At 35.6% G+C, this 19602-nt stretch overlaps 1 protein-coding gene across 3 annotated transcripts in view; it reads right to left on the minus strand.

The window, feature by feature from the left end:
- Positions 1-812: 812 nt before the first annotated feature.
- Positions 813-19602, minus strand: part of LOC149552716 (LYR family of Fe/S cluster biogenesis protein) — a 76841-nt gene continuing 58051 nt past the window's right edge. For all 3 annotated transcript variants that reach the window (XM_089788270.1, XM_089788268.1, XM_089788269.1), the window contains 2 exons: positions 1282-1394; positions 813-1178 (listed from right to left, as the gene is read on the minus strand). In XM_089788270.1, the coding sequence (XP_089644396.1) occupies positions 1036-1178; positions 1282-1387 (249 nt within the window). In that variant the 5' untranslated portion in view covers positions 1388-1394 and the 3' untranslated portion in view covers positions 813-1035. The remainder of the gene's footprint in view (positions 1179-1281; positions 1395-19602) is intronic.

Genomic DNA, 19602 nt, shown 5'->3' on the forward strand with positions numbered 1-19602 from the left:
TTGTGCATCATTTATCGTAACCTTATCATTATTTATGGTATGATCAAGTTTACAAGAAAATATCATTCTTGCAAAACCATCCAAGAAGCTAATATACTATTGATCAATTAGGCATGGTGATCTATGAACATTGACTAATCATTTAGTGTTACAAGCATACGACTATGTTTCTTGTTATATGGGTAAAGAATGTGCTTAAAGGAACCAAAAATGATTTTCTATTTCATTGTGCATCCTCATCATTATGACATTGTTGGGCATTCATACCCAAATCAACCCAATGGTCATGCAGTTTGTGCTTTACAAGACTTGCACTTCCACTCTAGATGCTAAAACCTTAATGCATTATGTATGCATGATTAAATTCAAACTAACCCTGTAAATGCCATATTCATGCACCAGAAATGCTTTATGAGGAATATCCAGCATGAATGTGAAAATCATAATGCTTCATTCACACATGGTTGAAACTTGAAATATCATTCTCACATTTTCAAAAGTTACATTCATGTATCAAGCATGTTTTAGAAGGCAAAATTGTATATATGAAATTGGTTGTATGAGAGATTAGAATCACCATCCTCACTTATAAATTACTATTCGCCACCTTGGCAATCCTTTTATGTGGAGAGTTCCAAAAAATAACAAAGAGAAATTAGAATATGGCAAACGCAACTGTTACCAGATGGCAGAATTGCACATCCCCTTGATTAAGACCACAATATTTATTTAGTTTATATTATAAATCATTGCAATTATCATAAATATTCAATTTAACTTTTGGTCTTAATAAATGGATTGAAGGAAAACTATTAATCAAGCTGGACAATATGTAATTTTTACTTCAACAGGAAATGTTGCAATGAACTTACTAGGCATCAAAGAAACAAACTGTTACATTTTACATGATAAAGACTCGAGCTCTTTTGCAATTTATTTGAGACACTGACCATGTATCACTGTTTGGGAATACAATTATGCTTGATCCAAAATGATTCCTACCACAATTGTAATTAGTATTGAACTAGACAAAAATTAACCATGACCTTGTATATCAAGTGTATCATTCAGATCCTTCAATCTTTGTAAACCTTCACTCAATAAGAACCGGATTTTTGATTTGTCTTCACAATATCTGTTCTTCTCCATCTCTTCTCGGATTGTCTGTCTCAGCTCCTCTGTCTAAGAAATCTAATTAGAAATGACATCTTCCAGAAAGTGTAAAGAAATAGATGCTGATGCTAGGAACTATTTATTTTTTAGATACTTTCAAACACTAACCCTGAGCATGAGCAGGGGCTCGTCGAGCGGTTCTCAGAGCTGAACGATAGAGATGTAGCACACGGCCACGAAGTATAAATGCTCTCAAATCTAATCGAGCTTTCATGAATTATCTGCAGTATAGCACATGACTCATTAGCATACCAATAATAAAGAAATAAACCATGTTAGAGAATTTTAGCGTGGCCAAAATGGTTACTACAAATTTGCATCATTCTGATGATAACCATTGAATACAAGGACTGTTAGAAAGATTATAAACTTATAAGAATATGATTGAAATGTTTCTTACTGTGAGAAAAGTAAGTGAAGGCTGCAAGCACCCATATTCAAAATATGATATTAAGTACATCATAAACACAAAAATAATATTATAATTAATAAAGAGAAGCTACGGGGTGGGGGGCAGTCTCAATTGACAAGAGCTTCTTCTGGGTAGGCATGAGCTCATAAGGTCCGTTCTCCACCCCATTCATGATAAAAAAGTTTACTTGGTACAAAGTGGATTATAGGGGGGCTACATGAATCCAGCAGTCTCAAAAAAAATTTAAAAATAAAGAGCAGCTAATAGCTTGTAACACGAAACCACTGATACAACATGTAACCTTCCACAGAAGAGTGATGTTAAAAAGTAGATTAGATGACATTTCATTCTTTTCCCTTCCAACACCCATTCTTGAAAGTTGAAACAAAAGCTTAAGTAAATAGAAAAAATGTTAGGAACCATACAATGTCAAAAGATAATGTAGTTGAAATGCATATTCATATGCTCTGACTTAGTGTTTCTTTGCATTGAAAATCATAACCACAGAGTCTCCTTCATTCTTTCTAAACCCATTAAATGTGACCCATTGCCCGTGGAACTTGTTTTATTAAAATGCTGGTGAACCTTCACATTAAAACAGTATGTTATTCCTTAAACTCGATACAAACCAAATCCATGTGATTTCCAGAAGGATGGCCATTTCATATTTATAGTACATAGTAACTAGCACATAGTAAATAAGTAAAATGTATTACATTTTATTTCTTTTCCATCCACTTCTACTACTTGACTTGTGGTCCAGCATTCTAGAGAAATTTTACTTTCTTGTTTACAGATTTCAATAATGATTAAGGGGTAATATGGAAATTTGCATAAGAATAAACAATGAGGCTTGTCAACTTTTTCGTTAAGTAGTCATTTTTCAAGGCAAAATCATGCATGCTTACACATGTAAGTGTTATAAATGTTGAAGGGTGTTATGAATTATCTTTATTTCGCATCAAAAGAGTTGTCTGACCTGCAAACAGTAAAGGTTGTTTTTAATGTTACAGCTAAGCCATGCACCAGTTTGCTTTGTGAGACTCCTCCCTTGTAGAAGCTCAGAAAGGATTTCCTTCCATTTACCTTATATCATTCAAGTTAGATAACCCTAGGTACTGACCTCATAACTAACTTGGGAGTAATCCCAACCTGTAGAAGTGAAGATCTCCAAAAACAAATTGATTATACCTGATTTTTTGCGAATCAGTCCAGTGAATGATTTTTGGCAAATCAATCCTGTGGATGACTTCCCCCCTTTTAATTTTTGATCTTTAGAAACCATTGAATATGATTTTCAACATTTTTTCACTTTTAAATTGTGTTAATAACCTTAATCAACCTCCCATCAGGCTGTTAAACCCTCTAAACCTACAAAATGGTGAAATATTTTATCAATAATGTAGTGGCATGATTTTGAGGGCACAACTACAAATGAGAGTTCACCAAGATGTACACAGAATGCACAACTAGTTGCAAACTTGCAAGGAGCAGAAAGATGATGCATTTGAATGAACGATACAAATTTTTTGTTGCAACTCTTCTCTAAATACATTCTATAACATCCCACCACATAAATATTATATACACAATTCAACCAGTACATACAAATAGATGAAAAATATCAAATATGTTAAATAAAATTTTCATCATGCACATCACAAGGATATTTCAATTTAGATTAACAAGATAAAAATATTAAATCTATTTTATTTTGGTGGGCCTTCCATCCAAATAGATAATACTTTACTGTTATAACTGTTAATTCTCAAAAGTGCACCCTTTGATAAATCATGCAAATCTAGCACTTTTGGATAACATGGGAACAACCATAGACCTCAGGTAATCTTCTACTTGGCTGAACCTCTGGCTAGGCTGGCTCCCAATTGATGGCTTCACCTAAACAGCTTATAAAACATAAACATTTTGGAAAAAGGATGAAGAGAAACTGAATAAAAAAGATGCATAAACTTGAAATAGGTGATGCCTCGAGATAAAATGAAATATTGATTATCCCAGCATCACAACAAAGCAGTAGAGGCTGACTTAGTGATAGAACCTTGGTTAGGGATCCTTTGCATATCAGTATTTCATATAAAGGCTTCTAAAGAGTAATACTGAAAGGATGCTAATCACAATCAATAAGTATTCAGTAATCTGCACAACTTATGACCTATGCATCCAGTCCTCTAGCCTAAAACTGATGCAGAAAATGGGACAGAATTTTAAGGTTCCTGTAAAAGAATGAAGGATCTCTGATATAGAGATATAAATATCTACCTTTATTGTTCTGATTATACCTGGCAGTATACTAATATGATATTATCAATATAATATGAGTGCTCACCGATTCTGAATTCAATTATAACTCAGGGCCAATAACTTTATGATGTCTGATTTTAACAATACTGATTTAGTATGACTTGAAGGTGTTTATGACTGCAGACTAAAATCGCTGAAGGAGGGTAATCATTGCCGAATTGATTGATGTCTTTCTCCATCAGCGATTGCTTATAATATATGCAAGTAGAGAGTCACGTTCCCATATGGACATGACCGAAGGCCGCGTAGGGTCATGGTTGGCCACGTAGAGTCACGCCCATATGGGTTCATGTTTCTTAGGATAACGATTGGTTAGTTAACCAAAATTAAATAATAGCAATCAAAACCCTCAAGGTAAATATAGATTAGTAAATATAAAAAACAGTGATTAGTACATATATATATACATACATACATACATACATATATATACATATATATAGATACACAAACCACAGAATCATATACTTAGAATATATACAGTATTTTTCACTTCTGCTGAAGCTATACTTCAACAGTTCTTTAAAACACATTAAATCGCATCAATCACCTTTTGCATACATGAAAATGAACCACCAAAATAGATCAAAATGGCTATATTATGCTCCAAAGGCACCATAAACAGTACTTCAACTTTTTTACATCCCCCTGAACAGTGGAAACTGCCCCTCAGACATTGGGGTTGGATAGAATCAAAATTCCTGCAAAAAAGGACTCTGATCACTCGCAAAGCATCTCCCATAATCAGAAAACTCTATCCTTGTAAAGATACCATGATGATAACTCAAAAGTAACTCTAAGAACTCCCTAAAATTACTCAAGAAGTCGCTGAAACGTCTCATGGTCCAAAACGAACTCTAAGACACATGACGATAATAGAATGCAACCCCTACTCCTCTCTAGTCTTCATCAAAACAAAGACTCCTCTTGAATCTAAACAACTCAACTTGGCAAAAGTAAACCACATCTCTTCCATCATTTATGATATCTCAAGTCTTCAAATTGATTTCACCCCCTTATTCAAAGTTTGAAAATATCAACATGACTATCAATTTGCATTGAAAATTTTAATATTGCTTAATTGATTTATAACTTATCCATATAAGCAACACTAATTACAAATGATGCAAAAAATAATAATAATAATAAAATACGCTCAATAGACCTAAGTTAACTAATATACAAATGTATTACTTAACAAAAATTAGTTAAGTAATACGTTTATATATTAATTAACTTGTATAAGGAACCCAAAAGGTAATCGACCCATAACTAAAGGTGCATTTGTTGAGTTCTATAAGATCGCTATTCTGCAAATGTAATAACACTGCCATTATATTGGTGTATTCCAATTGCAGATTTGAATGAAATATAAATATCCGTAGAAGAGACATGTCTCTTTGATGGACATTTAAATTTGATTCAAATCTTGATAAGTTATAAATTATTCATTAATTAAATAATATAAATACAACGTATCTATATCTATCTATATCTATTATATATAATAGTATATAATATATAAGTAGATATATATATTAGTGCTTATCTAATTTATTATCAACCAATGACCATAGAGGGAATATTTGTAGGTCAATTCAATCCGACAGAAGCTACAACCTTAAAACTCCCTCTTAGCTAGGGAGGATTGCTATAGAATTGGTGCAGGAGCACCTAGGCAAAGGATCTATGGTATCCTTGAAAGTGGATTGGAATGTGTTGAAGCCTATAATGGCTAAATGTAATGAACAATTTAATGTTAACTTGGAAAGTCCTAAAGATCCGGATAAAGGATTCAGGCATAAAAATGATGTAAGGGTGGCCAATAGTGCCAACAAGGGATCTAGATTGGTTAGAGGGATCAAATAGGTCCTAGGGGGTTATTATAATAACTAATAAGCGGTAGAAACAAATAAAGTATGAATTAAAACATTTTAATAAGGTTTTAAATTCAAATTTAAAGTCTTTATGGCTATATTTTGAATTAGGAGGGAAAATTAGTATTTGAGTGTTTTAACCTTTGTTATGGATTCCGACCAATGGAATATGGTTGGGGAAGTTGTATTTCGTCCTATATAGCCTGGTAAAGGCATAGGATCATCAGATTGAACACATTGTAATAATTCCATCAGCAGTGTACGGATTTGGCAGTTGGAATGCAATAAAAACTCCATTTTTGAGCATTTTGCATTAGATATTTTGTTTGAGATCTTTTCTTTGGATTGGTTTCTACTTGCTGTTTTGATGTTTTTAACCTATTGAAATGATTTCTAGTGTATTAAGACAAATAGGCTTTCATTTTACCAAAAGTGCTGATTTCAAGCAACTTTTGCAACAATTTGTGCAAGTTTTGGACACTTTGGAAGCATTTGGTCATTCCATGGATGTAGGAATCTGATTCCCATGGAATGAACCTGTATTCTAATGTAAATAATCATTCTAAAAATGATTGGGCAAAAGTTTTCACGAATAAAGGCTTCTAATGGGTTTTTGGTGGTTGTAGGTGCATGAAATGCATGCCTAGAGTGTAGTAGCCAGAGATCTATCCATTGGAGAGGGGTATTTTATGGCAGATATCATCTACATATACCTTGGACATGGTGAATCAACCTTCATTTGGTTGGTGTTTGCTTGGGAGGTCACACATTGAGAAAGCCCTGGATTTGAGGGTTTGTAGGAAGCCAAATTAGGGGTTTCTTATTTGCAAAGGTTGGGGAGTCAAATTGATTTAATTTTCCTTTGATTGGAAACATTTTGGAGGACTGTTGAAAGTCTGAAGCTTTGGATGTACGGGCAGCATATACTTGCTTTGTAAAATAACCCTATTTTATGCCTAAAAAGGGTGCCAAGTTTGGGGATCTGGTTGTTGGTCCAAAACAACCTATACTAAGTTTGACATATGTTGAAGAAGGCCGAAATGGGTATCTGAAAACCTATTTTGTTTGATGAGTTCTTTGGAAAAGTTTGGAGAAAACTTCAGATCTTTCTCGCTGCAGACCTAGTTGGGGGCAATTAGGCCTACTAGGCATTATTGGAGGATTTGAATGCAAGGATTGGGTTTGGGGGTTTGAAACCTCTTGAATCCATCTTAGGTAAGTGAAATACATCCACCATAACCATTGGGATGGTTTCAAAGTTGTAGAGTGGATAGTTGTTGTTTGTGAGTTTGGGGAATATAGCCTTTCCCTTGCACATTTTCACTTTGTGAACTTGGTTGGGCCACATCACATTTGTCCATTGCATCAACCTTAAAACTCCCTCTTAGCTAGGAAGGATTGCTATAGAACACATCATGATCTCAAGCATATAGAGATATCATCTCAATGTCATATTCTTGAATGACATATTTAAAGGTATCAACATATATTCATCAAAATAGATGTTATCTTTCAATATCATCTTCAATACGATTCGACAAGGAATATCAACCATATGATATTTATCAATCTCATATTCTTGTGGAATGTGCACTAGCATCAAATTCGTGATGCCTACCAAGAGAATATATTATATCCTAATAGGATATGAGTTATCTGATTTTCGGCACTCAGGGACAATAACTTAATGTAGTCTATCAGATAACAAGTAATCAGGGTGTCATGACTTCCGGCACAGTCCTGGACAACAACTTAATGTAGTCTGTCATGATACATTCGTTATCATGATTTCCAACACTCCGGGACAGCAACTTTATGTGGTCTATCATGATAACAGGTCAAACTATTGGTAAGATCGTCGCCTTACAATAGCAACCTCACACATACATCAATGAAAGATTGTCACCTCTCGTGATGTTTTCTAACAAAGTCATATATTAATTCACATGATATCCACCATGAACCAAGTCAGAGGGTGGATCCACCATAGTTGCTTCTAGAGGTTAGAACAAAGGGTTTTCACCTCAGACGTCTCTCTCATAGAGGAGAGTACATTACAAAGAATTTCACTTCAAACTTCTCCCTCATAGAGAAAAGATCATTAACAAGGGATTGCAGCTCAAAGTCTCCCTAAAAACAATGATCCTAGGAAGTCAAGTCGTCTAGTTACTCCCTTAGAGGCTCTCTTCGCCCAAGGATGCCTGTCGGACTTCCTCTAAATCTGATATCAATCTTCTCACTTTCTAGTGATGAGTCGTTATTTCCTCATTATGTACAAAGGGCTAGGCCTGTCAAAATCATGCAGTCACACACATGTATTTTTAGACTCCCTCTTAACATCAATCTTCTGAGCTCCTACGTTGCCTTTGAAGTGTCACTCCTTAATATATAAGGATACTCATAATCTCAATCATCAAGGATATTTGCTTCAAGAGCCTCACTTTATCCAGTTTGATCATAGATGATTGATGAATTCTAGATCACAACTTCTTTGGAGCTATTATCATAAGATTGAGTCTACACAACATTTGGTAGCATCTGTAAAGTACTTGCCTTCTTTTCCTACAAGAAAATCCTCAGACATAAAGGAAAAGATCAAGGCAAATAACTTTTATAGTAGAATTAAAAAAAGAAGAGGGAAGATAAGAATACTTATTTGTACATGAGGGTCCATAGGCATTTGAGAATGAAACATCTCCTTTCTAAAGATGGTTCGAGTGCGAATGGAACATTGACTATAAACACCCCCCCCACAATGCAAAATTCGCGCTCTACTTTACAATCTTACGATCCCCCTCTTCTATATGACACTTTGTTTCCCTCTATATTATAAGTCATTTGTCTCTACTTCTTGTTTCCATTCGATCTAAAATTCTCTTGATTAACAATTCATAATTTTGGAGACACTCAGTTACATGAAGCACCTCTAAGATCGGTCTAGTCTTGATGGAAGACGCAATGATATGCCCGAATAGAGTCCACCAGATGCTACTCATGCTCGACTCCTTCATTCTATATCAAGGTTGACCTACAACTTAAGATTCAACTCCTACATCATCCTCCAAAATCAATATGCTCTTATAAGCGACACTCGACCGCAATTCAAGCACGGCCATGGATTTTGCAGAGCCAATTGATGTACATTGCAAGAAAGAGAAGACTGATCTTGCAGTGTACTTCGCCTCTACATTAGATGTATTAATTGTTTCTCTAAGGATCACCCAAACACGGAGTAACCAATAGAAACAGATGATTATAAATCATACTCTTGTGACTACAACCCAAACATGGGTGATCATATTCATGCTCATTACAACAGTATTTGATAAACGTGTCTTGCCTTCATATCTTCAGATCATGCACATAGAGATCCCTTAGCTTGTCACCTACTCTGGATTGATGATGTCATTTGAAGAAAATAGGATGATAGCAGCATAAGTTAGGATGTATGCATGTTCTCCCTAGGTTCAACCCATCTGATGTGGGATCAATGTATTGCATGTTACTTCAGTTCCTCGTCAATGAAATGAAACCTCACTATATACATAAGTTCAATGCATCCGATGGAAGTCATGGTTTCTATACAATAATTTATTTCTTTAGATGGTAATGGCACAGCCCGTTAAGCGACCCAAACAGTGTCAGTGTATCTGTGATTGAAAGGTTCCTTGACAAGATGTGGCAGATAGTATTATTTGCTAAGTATTGATTCTTTCTTGTCTAATCTCCAATAGCTGAATATGAACTCAAGTTGCCATGATATATATCATCTCATATGGCAATTACTTAGCTCCTCTCCAAAATTGTCGTTTAATGGTGTGGTGTCACTACAGTTATAGAAATATAAACCTTGGCATGGTTCTACTTTTTATCATTGCATGTTATTTAGTAAATTCAAAATTGTTATTCACCAGTTATGGTGAATATCTCCCAACTAGCCCTGTCTAAGTACAGACCCTGCTTTATTAGAATGGATTTATATCTCTTACTAGATGCCTCTATCTTGTCCTCCTCCATTTCTAAGTGCTGAGAATCTGCCACGTAACCTTTCATCAGTTTTGAATGAAATGTTTCCAATACTAGTTGTATTGTATTTAATGTTGACCATTTTCTCCCTCCTTATTCGCCGGTGATAATGGCTTCTTAAATGACACCTCGTCCATCACTGCATATTACAAACTTCCTCGTCTATTGTCATCTTTCCTTTTATTCAACATTCATCTGTGGTTCTATGTCAGTTAATTATTCAAGTCTTTAATTAATAGCATGTTTCATTTTCTTCAGCAACAATTGCCTTTCCAATATAATCACAACACGATGAGAGAATACTAGTAGCAGGTTGTATTTCCTTATTAACAAAGCCTCCTCCATTATATCTTTTGTTTTCCTGTAACACAAAAATATTGCCCTTAGAATTCAATGTTGTAACATTTGCTCCATTTTTTTATTGCTGATTGCAGATAACAACTAACACAGTGATAATTTTCTCCTGATCGCAAATCACTGCACACATCTATCATGCTGAAGAATTATATCCCATACTCCATTATTAATTTCCTCGTGATATTTCCAATTGTATGATGATGCGTGTGAGCTATCTTATTTTCAGCTGGTCATTGAAACTGATATTGTTATCAGAGGTTTCTCCTGTGGCACAAGAAGCATTGGTTAAATATAAATTTCTACAGAGACTGCTGGAGATTAATTGTTGCCCTGAGTTCCACACCCGAAAATGTATGATTGCTATGCATTGAAGCATTTTCTCAAAATTTAGAGTCAAATGTATATAGTTGTGTTGTCTTGGCAGAAGCATCGTGGAACGTGAGTATTAGGCTGTAAGAATGTAAGCATCAAGGACAGTATTAGGAGATATAGCCATTCTAGGGTAATGCGTGGATGTCCGAAATTGTATAAAAAAGCTGTATACTTCATTTCGTATTTGGAAACCTTTCCCATTAAGACTCCTGCAATCTGTGAGCTTATGTATTAATTTGATGCACTTCGTAGCTGCAAAACTCCATTTGCATTGTACATTACACAAACATGGATTATATTGATCGCTACTGTAACTACTGATAGTGTCGTCCTGAATTCTCCCAATATCTTCGATCCCAAGTGAGGTGCTGACTCTATTCTTCCTCCATTGGTTTATTGCAGTTGTTGGTCACTTAATTAGCTGACTCACTTCATTGTCTCACCTTCTCTCTATTATTCCATTCGATACCCACCATCTCTTCTCCGTTTTCCTATGTGACTTCATACTAGAAATAGCAGGTAGAATGTGTTCTGCTCCTTCATCATTTATGTTATGTGTTCCTCTTTCTCTGTATAACCATTCACAGGTCTCTGACTGTGGCACAATATTTTTGGATCTGCTCCATCTGTGATTATCCTACTCTCCCTGAGTGTATTTCCTGATTCTCTGTACCTGTAACATCCCTTGTGTCTTTGTAGGGATGTTTATCTACAAATCATGCAACAAGTATGAAGATCTTGAATTGTGCTTGCTGAAGTTATCTCGTTTCATTTCTCTGATTTCCATAGACCAATAACCATTCCGAAAATCAGATCAATAATCATTCCTTCTTCTTTTTTACATTTACAGTCCTGCTCTGATACCATGTTGAGTTTTATAAGATCGTTTTTCTGGAAATTTAATCACTGCCATTATATTGGTGTATTCCAATTGCAGATTTGAATGAAATATAAATATCTGTAGAAGAGACATGGCTCGTGAAGAGACATGTCTCTTTGATAATTTATAATTAAACAATATTAATACAACATATCTGTATATGTGTGTGTGTGTGTGTGCGCGTGCGTGCTTGTCTAGTTTATGATTAACCAATGACCATTGAGGGAATATATCTAGGTCAATTCAATCTGGCAGAAGCTACAACCTTAACAGAGTTATGTGTCAAGGGCGAGTTATGACTTAGGGTAAGACAAAACAACTCTAAAAACATTTTATTCAATCCATTTATCATTTCTTTCTCTCGAAAGTTGTGGAGCCTGGAGAGAATAGGGAAACACTTAGGGTTCGATCTTATAGCTGTCATTGATGGAATTTCACAGATGCATGCACCAGTTCTTCACATTTCGCGGGTAACCTCTATTTCTTGGAGCTTGAACACTCAGCTTAAGCGGGTTTTTTGCATTTTTTTGATAATGATGCTTTGACAGTGTATCTCCTCTATTACTCCATTATTTTCTGGAAATAAAAGAGCTTTTTGTATATTCCTGTCCTTGAGGTTCTCTTGTAGTCTTATGTTGTGACCTCTATTGTAGCCATGAGCATGAGGGCTTTTGCATCAATTTGTCTTTTTGCTCATTCTTGTTGGAGATTTCTGAAGGGTTACCTCCATTTCTATCGTGCTTTGACAGTGTATCTCCTCTATTACTCCATTATTTTCTGGAAATAAAAGAGCTTTTTGTATATTCCTGTCCTTGAGGTTCTCTTGTAGTCTTATGTTGTGACCTCTATTGTAGCCATGGGCATGAGGGCTTTTGCATCAATTTGTCTTTTTGCTCATTCTTGTTGGAGATTTCTGAAGGGTTACCTCCATTTCTATCGTTCTATCTCTCAGCAGCAAATATTTTTTAAATGGCTCCCTTATTATTTACTTGTTTCTCCTTCATACAAATAGGTTTTAGATAATCATTGATATGGCTGTCGTGAATGGTCGTCATTTCTTTCAAAAATGCTTGCATATCTTTTGAGAGGAATTTGTGGGTTTTGGGTATGATCGGTTACAGACTGCTTGAATCAAACCTTTCTTCAATTTTTTGAAATTTGTTGCTTCATTCAATGTATCGTGTCCATGCATGGTAATGTATCTCTTGCAGGTTCGAGGGTTTAAAACCTGTAGCTGTCTCTGCATTTTACATACATTCTATTCTACAGCTGTTGAACTATGAATTTATGCCTAGGTTCAAACGCTTTCCTGCATGTATATCCTCTTGGATTAGAGCTTTGGATACTCTATCATGAATACACTATTGTGACTCCATTTTTTAATTTAAGTTTTTCCTTACCTCTGTAGGTCTCTTCGAAATAGGAATAGGATCTTGAAACTTGTGTGTTCATCATGTAATTAGCCTTGGTCTCTAGCAACTGTGGATAAAAGGAAATATTTGCATTCTTTGTCTTGGGCATCTCTGCGTGTTGTATCTGCAAAAATTTGTCATTTTCAGCATGCGGCTTTGAAATGCATTGATGTTGAAGGGTTTGGTAGCATTTATTTAGTCTTATTCCATTTCCACCATAATGGCAAACATGGAAATTGTGGCTTCCTCTCCTTGCTCTGGCCATGGACTTTTGTTTTTCCTATTCTGCATGCTCTGTATTTTCTTTTTCATATTCTGCATGCTCTGTATTTTCTTTTTCATATCCACAAAATTTCAAAATCCTCATTTTGTCCATACTGTATTCTTCGTCAAGGACCAAGTGTGCTCTATAATAATACTATCTGAGTATAGCTTGGTGGAACTTGAAATAATATATTTGCTGTTGACATGAATCAAACTATACTTTTCTAAACATCTATTTGAGAACCGAGTTACTTGACAAACATGAATCGTGGTTGTGGATGTTGTAACTGATTTGTCTTCAAAAATTATACTGTGGCATACTCTGCTTCTTGCATTGTGATTTTGTGAGACTTTCTCCAATTGTTTAAATAATGTGGCTATTTCCTTTCTGTGAAAGTTGTTTGATACCATATTGCAACTCCTCACCTTCTTTAATACTTTTGGATGTTGGGAATATACATATTATACACTTGTTTCTATGCTCATGAATTTCTATTTGTTTGTTTCAGCACACAACAAATGAACCTTTCCTTTATCAGAATTATGCTCACATAGAATATTCTCAGCACAGCATTATCTTTTACCTTTTATAACTGTAAATTTTCACTTTGACTCATCTTTTTGTACGTATCGTATGATGATTATCAATTTATCATGAATACTCTAGCCATTTGATGCTGCTATGTTTAAATTGTATCCCTCATTGTGTGCATGGTCACATGTCTATGATATCTTCGCTGCTTATGTGTACCTCTTACCAAAAGACAGATTTTTGTCGACGGATTTTTGTGTTTTTGCTCTTCAAATATGCATGTATTTGATATTTGAAAATATCATTCAGCCATCTTTTCCTCTTTGAGATCTCATTGCTCATTGCTGATATATATTGTGCTCTGCTACACATATGATGTTGTTCAAAAGGATTCAAGTATCAAACTTGTCCCCTCAAATCCTTTGGACCAATCTTGGGAAATCGTAGTGATTTATACTCCTCAAGCGAGTTCAGGAAACACTTTTGATAATATAAAGGCTTCCTGAACCTTCTTTAGCATGAGCATGAATCACTGATGAAGAAAGGAAATTATTCAGAATCAAAGACAGCATATCCATATGAGTGATTTTTATTGAGGCTGAATCAAGTACAAGTGACCTTGAGATGAGGTCACCTGCACTTGCTTCAGCCTTAAGGAGAACACTTGAGCTAAGTTCAATGCATCTGACTTGTGGAACCAATCTGCCATGCTGAAATCTGAAACAAAAGGTTTCATATAAAGGTCCACGTCCCATTAATATTTCATTTCAAATAATAATCTGCAAATTTATTTCTGATTTCTTCTCCTCCTGTTAATCTTATCTCTCAAATATATGCTTGATTTGAACCCTTGTGGGAGCCCATTTACATCCACATATCAGTGGGAGATAAGATTAATCTGCACATGAAGCAAACATATTAGCAAAATGGATGATTCTGATTTGATAAATGATATTTTTGACTTCTTGCTGATTGCTTTTTATTGTATGCAAATGTGACTCATAATGGCAAAGTACAATGTATGAGTATGAGGTGAGGTTTAATCAGCATTGCTTAGATCCTTTGGATTTAAAACCTATATTTTATTACAAATGCAAGATGCAAAGACGCTCGAAGACTCAAAGGACCTAGGACCAATGCAGCAAATAAACTAAACCAGTCGTGAAAGGCAATGACTGGTTACCCTTGACCCTTGTGCAATTATTTTTCCTGTCTTTCCTATTATGGTTTTCATTTGTATAGAATAGAAAAGGCTACTCTCACAGTCCTGTGTGGGAGATATATTTATCTTCGGCAAATTTATTTCATTTTCTATCAATTGTAAAACAGATATAAATATCTTTAGTTTAATACAAAAGAAAGATTTGTTTCTAATTGATATATCATGAAATGTTTGCTTGAAACTTTCTCAATATAAACAATGTGGGTTAAGCAAAAGGTACCTTAGTTTTAATTACACAATGCTCCAACTAAATTGAAACATGTGCATGAAAATTTAGTAAAAATTTTGGCAACATTTGTTGGTTGTCTGCCTACTAGACATAAAAAATTAGTTCTCTATCCATTGGACAACAAAGTTAGTACAAAATATCATCTCCCCTAGATATGAAACCAATACCTAAATGACTCTTTTTGTTTGACCATGAAAGATCCCAAAAGGATCCTTTTTCTGAACTTCTGTAAATTTTAATTAAAATAATAGATTTTCCTGTGATTTCATTGTGGTCTTAGAGAATTAGATAGAAGTTGCAGAAAGATTATTTCTTTTCTTTTGTGTTTTCCAAATATAAGTAAAACAATAATTAAAAACAACGGCAAATAATGTAATATTCAGTCAACTAGAATAGCTACAAATAGTACCAGGCAAGATATGTAATCAGTATGCCAGCGAAGGTGTTTACAAACAAAGAATGATGACGCCAGCTGCAAAAATGGACCAGCCATGCACCAAAAGGGTAGAGATGGCTGACGTAATCCAACCAACAAACCACGTGCCAGCTGAAAGGCAGCTGTATGGCTGCTATAGTCACGCCAAGGCAGCAAGAAGATCCCAACGTGCCAAACAAGACCCCCAATGTGCAATGCACAAGCACCCTCAATGTTTAACTTAACAATCTTTGCCAACTACTGAAACAATATTGTAGAATGCTGCTGAAACCGCCTATTGGGGTTTGCGTCCCAATAGCCAGGCTCTAGGGTTTGCGTCCCAAATCTCTAGAATCGCTCCTAAAAGAAAAATGCAAATACCAAGAATGAAGATGTAAAAGATAATGAAAGAATGAACCAACATCTCTTTTTATCTCCTCTCAAAGCCAATTGAACCCTAAAGGGAGAATATGCCTTTCCCTTTATTATAAAATGGCATCTTCTCAATTAAAAGGTCTTTGTGTATAGGAAAAACACACCTTTCCTCAAATAACATAACTCTAGGTGCTTGATGATCTTTGGATGATGAAAATAAGTTATAATAATTCAAGACCTTTCCAAAAAGCTATAACGCATAGGTCTGCCTAATCAGATGAAGCTAAAATCCCCTTATTACTCCAATTAGCTATATAAATAGCTTTATTTTAATTTATTTAAACGCAAACTTAGGAAATATTAAAAAATAATTTTTTTTATTCAACTGAAAAGCCAAACCAACCAAATAATTAGTGAACGGGTCCTCTCACCTGCCTATGACCGATGTCGGGCAATGTGAGCCAACTGGTAGTCCCATCCCTAAAAACTAGGGATGCTCCTTGAAACTAGGGAATATAACCCGTTACCCTGAAACTAAAACTGTATACTAGTCCTGAGGAGCCTCAAATCTGATCACTGCCACAACCTCCTAAATTTTAGGAAAATCCGTAAAATTAAGGAACTGCCCCAACTGGCTCTCAAACTGACTGTAGAACCAACTCTGGTCACTAAGTATCCAGTATGAGTCTCTATCCACCACTGCTAGCCTACGAGACTCCATAATAGGCCAACTCTCATGACTACTAGTCAGACTAGAGAGAGGACATGACAGACCAGTAGCATAGGAATGAACGAGTGTTAATCGGGCTACTCATTAGACTGGTTTATATGTATGTTGCTCATCACTCAGCAAGAACCCAACAAAGATTTGAAACCTTGGACATGGAGACAACAAAAGAACATAGGAAAATTGGAAACAAATAACTAGAAACAGAAAACAAAACCGGCATGTGCTTGGACAACACTTGAAAACAACTAACCTAGTATGCATAGGCATTTACTGAAAGCATAAAACCTAACCTATAATGTACAAAGGTAGATCAGACCTCAAAGCAACACTTGAAGAGCATCTCGTTCACAAGGATAGGCAACACTTCTACATCCATTGGTGAAAGTTGGAATCTATTTTGTTCTCTGCATTCTAAAATAACAAAAGGTCCACTCCAAAAACTGTAAAACTTAGTGGTGCTTGTCTAGGCTACTCTTTAGTTCATCTTGTTTCAACACTAGATCCCCCTTATTGAAAATCCTTGGAACTGCCTTCTGTCAAATGTCATTGTCACTTGAATCTGTTGGTACTCATGTTAGCATGAATGCTGATGGTATTCCTTTGGAGGAGTGTCCTAAGCATTGCCAGAGCATGTGGGAGATTGTTAGCATAGCTAGCATGTTGCATTCATGACTGTGTTTGTCATTGATGACAACATAATATGGTTTCTGTGAAGACTGGCAGAATAGCAGACAAAGATCGTGGTCATATGAATAGAGGTTTGATGTTCAAGTGTAGCGTGGTTAAGAACATGTTCTACACTGTGTCCTGATGATAAGGTAAGTGCACATTAAGTCAAAGACATGCAAAAGATATGTTTGATTTACAGAGAGCAGTACAGAGACAAAGCACCTAATAAGCAATTTCTAATGAATTGATTGTATCTCCTAACAAAGATAGAATCGTGATATGCGAAGTTATCCAGTGGCAGAGGATAGTCTAATGATGACAGCAAGTGTGCAAAGTCTGGAATCGCATGTGTGAGAAGTTGTAAAGATTGTGAGCCAATAGTGTTGTGTGATTGTGAAATAATTAATTATCTTATTGTGGTCCTATTATAATTAATTGGGAAAGCCTCAAGGCCAACTCAATGAATTGATTTGAGGACATAGTATAAAGGAAAGTATTCTCCTTGATTGAGAAGTGTGAATTGTGTTAAAGAAGTGTGAAGTGTGCGGCCAAGAGCAGAATGTTTGGTAAATGCGAATATGCGATTCAAGGGATTATTGGATACAAAATTGGTGATCTGGTATCGAGATCAGAAGGAGCAGAACAGTCTGGTTGACAGGACAACGGAAGAGGAAGTTCAAGTATAGTTCATTTCTATTATTCTACAAGGAATAATATAGAGATCATTTGGACAGTGGGTTCATTGGTCTCGCCCCTGAAGTTGTTTGGACAGTGGGTGCATCTGCCTTCTACAACTCCTAACAGGGTTGGAATCTCCTAACAAGTATTCAAAGTCTCCTAACAGGGACTGATATGTACTGAATGTTTTTATTGACTCTTAACAGGGTCCATCCTCTAACAAAGAATATTTATATTAGTACATCATTTTGTTGGTACCATCCCCATTGGGGAATTCCCTCTGATCAAGGGTTTCCCTAATTGACATATCTAGTGTTATTGTGTATGAGTATCTTGTTATGGTTGTTGATTATATTGATCATATGGTTAAGGATTAATAAGGATGATAATTGTCATAATAGTTGTATAACTGATTCAGCCCCCACCCCTCTTAGTTATATTGGTGGACTTTATATTCTAACAATTCAAGCGTGTTCACTGCTTTATCCCTAACCTCCTCTAGTTTTAGGAGCTGAGCATGCCTCACTGCCATAGGATCTTCCTCTTCAAAAAGCATAAGCTGATTAGCAATATCCAATGCAGGAAGTTCAATAGATATAGGTAACCTTGCCTCTTTACCATACACTAGAACATAAGGAGAGTTTCCAACATATCTCTTTGGTATTATCCTATTTGCCAATAAAGGAAATTTTAGCTTTGTATGCCAGTCTCTTTGATTATCCTGCAACGTCTTTTTGATGATCTTAATAAGATTCTTATTAATAGACTCTGTCAAACCATTACCCTTTGGGTAATATTTAGATGAAGTATTCAGATAGATGACATTCCTGACAGCCCAATTTGACACCCTTAAACCAACAAAAGCTAAAGCACCTCTGAAATTATTGAAATAAGAACTCCAAACCGTGTGCTAATATCCTCATAAAAGTTGAGGACAGCTAATTCATTGGCTTTTTTCAAAGCCACTGCTTTAGTCCACCTTGTAAAATAATTTGTAGCAATAACTATCCATTTGTGGCCTGCGCTGAAAGGTAGATTTATGCTACCAATAAAATCAATACCCCACTTCATGAAGGGCTGACCAACCAATACTGGTTGCAAAGGTAGGGTTGGCAGCCTCTCTTTTCTTGCAAACATGGCACACTTAGTGCACTTTCTTTCCCATGCATGCGCATCTTTGAATAAATTGGCCAATAATAGCCCGCTCTCCTGATTTTGAAAGTTGTTGTTTTGGGGAAGAAATGACCCCCTGCATCATGAAACTCTTTTAACACTTTGTTGATCTGATCAGCATCAACACACCTCAAGAGCACACCGTCATCTTTTCTGAATAAAACATTACCAATCAACATGTAAGGTATGGATTGTAATCTGAAGTGCCTTTGTTTTTCTCTATCAAGCCCAAGAGGGTATTCACTTGTTTGCAAAAAATGAACTATCTCTTTCAACCAACTAGCTGGTTGATCAATTGCAGCCGCAATATCATTAATCAAAATTGTCTCTTTGTTGTTTTGTAATTCATGAATGGGCTCATTAGCCATATGCTCGCATAAGCCCTTTCGTCTCACCAACTTTGTGATCTTTATGTCAACATCATACTCCATTACTTTGATGATCCAGCCTACATGTTTCTCATTAACATACATGTTGAGCAAGT

Source organism: Cupressus sempervirens, chromosome 6 (genome assembly GCF_028749045.1).
Source record: "Cupressus sempervirens isolate cs-2001-9-10 chromosome 6, ASM2874904v1, whole genome shotgun sequence".
In the NCBI taxonomy this organism is placed as follows: Eukaryota; Viridiplantae; Streptophyta; class Pinopsida; order Cupressales; family Cupressaceae; genus Cupressus; species Cupressus sempervirens.